The following is a 3865-nucleotide window of genomic DNA, read 5'->3' on the forward strand; positions in this document are numbered from 1 at the left end:
TTGTTGCACTTTTCTCCCTGCCCACCCCTCCCCCCAGTTCGCTCCTCTCTTTGAAAAGTAAAAGAAAAATTCTTTCATTAGTATACAATTCCCCCGCAACCTCCCTCGCCATCCCGAGTACACTCCACTGTGCAACGTTAATTCTGGACTCTTGTGATAATTTTTAAAGAAGAGAAAGAAAGGCTCTAGATTTGTCCTTGGATAGAAAAGAAGGTACAAATGTGTCTTCACTTGTGAGTGAAACTTGGTTATCTTTACATTTCTTCGGCATTTTTGTTCATATGAGTTTAGAATTCAGTGCATGAATATCATTACAGTCTTATGGCCAACATGCCTAGTTAGATTTTGCTAAAAAGATAAAATGTAATGCATTCATATTTTACTAAATTAACAGCTTGATTATTGTTGGAATGAGTAGACAAACCATTTTTCAATTGTTTTTTTTTCTACGACGTGGGTAATAATAAAACTAACCTATGGATAATAATTCTTACTTCAAAGTGTCAATAATTAAATGACAGACATTTCTGAAGCGAGAGAGATGGAAGGGTCTTTCAAACTCTTTCAAAGAATTGAAATCTTTCCTGCACCCGTGACAGAGATACTAATCCTCTTCTTGTTCTACTTGGCCATCCTTAACACTGCAAAATTGTGATGAGAAATCCTCTGAAAGGCTCAAAGGGACATTCTACCTGTCACTTACATTTATCCACAGCAGAAAGTGGCACTCTGCATTCAGGGACTGATAAATCACAGAGAGGCCAGGGACCAGGAACACTTGCAGCTGCTCCCTATCTACCTGATCCTCAGAGGAAAATTTTACTTATAAAAAAAACCATTTGGTATTTTTATAGCTTAATTATTTCCATGATTAAGAGCTTCTGGCACTATATCTGCTCCTTGGCATAGTGAGGGGAAAACCTAATGAAGATATTCAAGCTTAAAAAAGACAATAAAGTAAAACAGACTCAATGGGTAGGGGGCAGGGCAGTTCAGACATGGGTATAATGGCCTCTTTGCCCTTCATATGAGGAAATAAAAGTGGCTTCTCACATCTCAATGTCTTTTACTAAAAACAATTAAAAGACAGAGGTCTACTTACCAGGAAATTTACTATTAAACAGGTGGCGATAAAGCCTATCCACAGCTTGTCATTACAATCAACAAAAAAAAAATAGTGGTACATGATGATAAAATAGTCTAGTTACTCTACAAAGATAGAATTGCATAGAAAAATGACAAACTCCAGCCCTCCATTCACAGTTTCTACATATATTCATTGTATAACAATTTAGACCGCTTCTAAGTAAAAAATGTCTTGGGTGGTAAGGTGGATGCTGCCTTAAATAAACCATTGCACCAGTGCTGGCAGGGCTGAAATGCAGCTGGGTACTTTCTATATAAACTGGAGCTAGGCAACAATTCCCTTTAATGTTGTCTAATCCTAGGAAGAGGCATAGTGTTCTTCAGGCAGCAAATAAAGGGACTTCAGAGCTGTGGTGGTCAAATTTCTCTCCTGGCACCAAAGAAGAGAGATCCAGCAAAGCAGCTTCTCCCCAGTACATCATGAGTCTGCAAGTCAGACTAAATTGCAGGAAGGGTGCGCCTCTGCTGGGGTGTCAGCTCTGGGTGCCACACATCCACGATGAAAATCAGCCGGAAAGATGAGGCATCCTGCCACACCTCATGTTCAAACGAGTCGTCAAAGATGAGCACTCTGCCTTCTTCCCAAGTCCTAGAACAGAAAACAAGGCTTGTGAGCACAGCCCTGAATGGTTCAGGTAAAAGAGAAAACGAACCAAAACCCTTGTTGCTGTTGAGTTGCTCCTGACTTCTGGCAAGCCCAGCTGTTACAGAGTACACTGCTCCCCAGGGCTTGCTTGGCTGTAACCTCCAGACGCAAAGAGACAGGTTTTTCTCCCAAAGTGCCCCAACTATTCCTTATGTGATCTAGCCCGAGCTGCCTGTGGTACCCAGGGACCTCAGTGCCTGAGGACTGATAAACATTGAAACATTAACAAATAAATGGAACCTCAAGTCAGAACTTATTCTTTTCTTGATAATTAAAAAAATAATATCAAGATTCTTACTAGGAAAATAATTTCTCACTGTCCAACACTATAAAGATATACCAGCAATAGGAGATTAGAGATGAGAGAATGTTGATAGCAGGTCATATTGCTGCTAGATGCTGCAGAGTCAACTACAACTCCAAATTACCTTCGGGCCAATACATGTGCACTTGGCTCTAACCTGCACTTTCTTCACGCTCTCTGCCATACCCAAGCCCATTGTTGCTGTCCCATGTCAATCCATCTTGTTGAGAGTTGTGTTCTCTTTCAATGACCTTTGATCTTTCGCAGCATGACAACAATTTCTAAAGACTGTCCCCTCTTGCTAACAGAGTTTGTGCAGCTATAGGCATAAATTGTTTGCTCTGCAGCTCACTCCTTTTGATTTGCACAATGACGACTTGTAAAGAGGGCCTCCTTCTCCTCTGACCTTTCAGACATACTGGGTTAGAGCTGTGAGCAGTGGTGTGTCTCAGGCTTCTGGCTTCCTCGTGGCATACTTGGCTGGGTGCCTGTACTTCTCTAATGGATTCTCCTTTCCACTCATTCCATTTGTTCAAGTACCAGTTTATGGGAGAAAGGGAGTCTATGAGTTTGAATCTTGTGTTTAGGAGATGGGTAACTAAATTAAGTGCTTTCTAGGTAATATTCCAGCTGAGGAAAAGGGGCAGATAGGTAATTAATTTTATTTATATATTTAGTATTATCTGCTATGCAGATGGGATATTTAAGGAACATATTTAATTAATTTGGTAAAACACCTTTGAGGTCCCCAATGCTACCCCACAAGATATTTGGAGAGAGACTAAAGTCTAATTATAGTCTTAGTTTAAGTCAAGCAATCAAGAAGAGGTAATGGCTTTCAAATCCAATGACATTTTGTTTTCCATGCTAATGTTCTCTTTTAAAATAGATACTAAGCTGTTATTACGTGCTGCAGAGTAGAGCATGACTCACAGTGACCCTATGAACAGCAGATATGAATGCTAAATTATATTTTTAAATTAATATTTCACGAGGAAATTTTCTTTTGACATTAAAATTCTATTTAAGCATTTGGCATTTTATATGCTGGATTAGCAAAAATTAAAATTATAGGATAGAAAATGACAGCTCAATTTCAAATTACTAAGGTATAATTATAGTTTTCTTAAAAAAACTATTTAGATTTTAATGTGTGAACTACTAGGAAAATAATAAATAATAATCAATTGTTGTTATGTACCATTGAGTTGGAACCAACTCATAGCTGACATTCTAGTGTGTTTTCAGAGACAGTTTAATCGCATGGGAGAAGACTTCACATGGCAGAAGATTGTCCTCCCCCACAGCAGCTAGTGGATTTGAACTTCATACCATAATCTACATAGGAGTTCTACAGGACACGTTACCTTCCCTTGGAGACAGCACAACTAAACTTAAGAGACACTGGACAAAAGAAAAAAAAATGTCAGCAGTCGACGTGTTTGGAATCACAGAAGCCAAGAAAGATTAAGAAACAAGCTGTCATATCATGGGTTGGACAATGGAAGATATTTTCTGAAGGGACTTGGCAGATGTGAAGGGTTATCCTGGTGCAGGGTGGATCTGGGAAGTAAGTGGGTCAAGGCACTGGGCTAAGGGTGGGGTCAACACTGTAACTAATGCTTAACTCCACAATAAGAGATTTATGTTTCACTGCTCCACAAATTGCCTGTCTGTCAGATACTCCTCTAAATCTGAACATTCAGATTAAGAGAGACTAGGAAGAAGGATTGGCCACCCACTTCTGAAATAGCAGGCCTCTGAAAACC

General features: G+C 39.5%; 1 protein-coding gene across 1 annotated transcript in view; it reads right to left on the reverse strand.

Annotated features, from left to right (window-relative positions):
• Positions 1 to 1584: 1584 nt before the first annotated feature.
• Positions 1585 to 3865, reverse strand: part of LOC102843374 (aspartyl/asparaginyl beta-hydroxylase-like) — a 268463-nt gene continuing 266182 nt past the window's right edge. The window contains exon 26 of the mRNA XM_006900733.1: positions 1585 to 1735. Within this exon, the coding sequence (XP_006900795.1) occupies positions 1585 to 1735 (151 nt within the window). The remainder of the gene's footprint in view (positions 1736 to 3865) is intronic.

This window comes from Elephantulus edwardii, unplaced genomic scaffold (assembly GCF_000299155.1).
Source record: "Elephantulus edwardii isolate Elephantulus edwardi_28Jun2011 unplaced genomic scaffold, EleEdw1.0 scaffold00292, whole genome shotgun sequence".
In the NCBI taxonomy this organism is placed as follows: domain Eukaryota; kingdom Metazoa; phylum Chordata; class Mammalia; order Macroscelidea; family Macroscelididae; genus Elephantulus; species Elephantulus edwardii.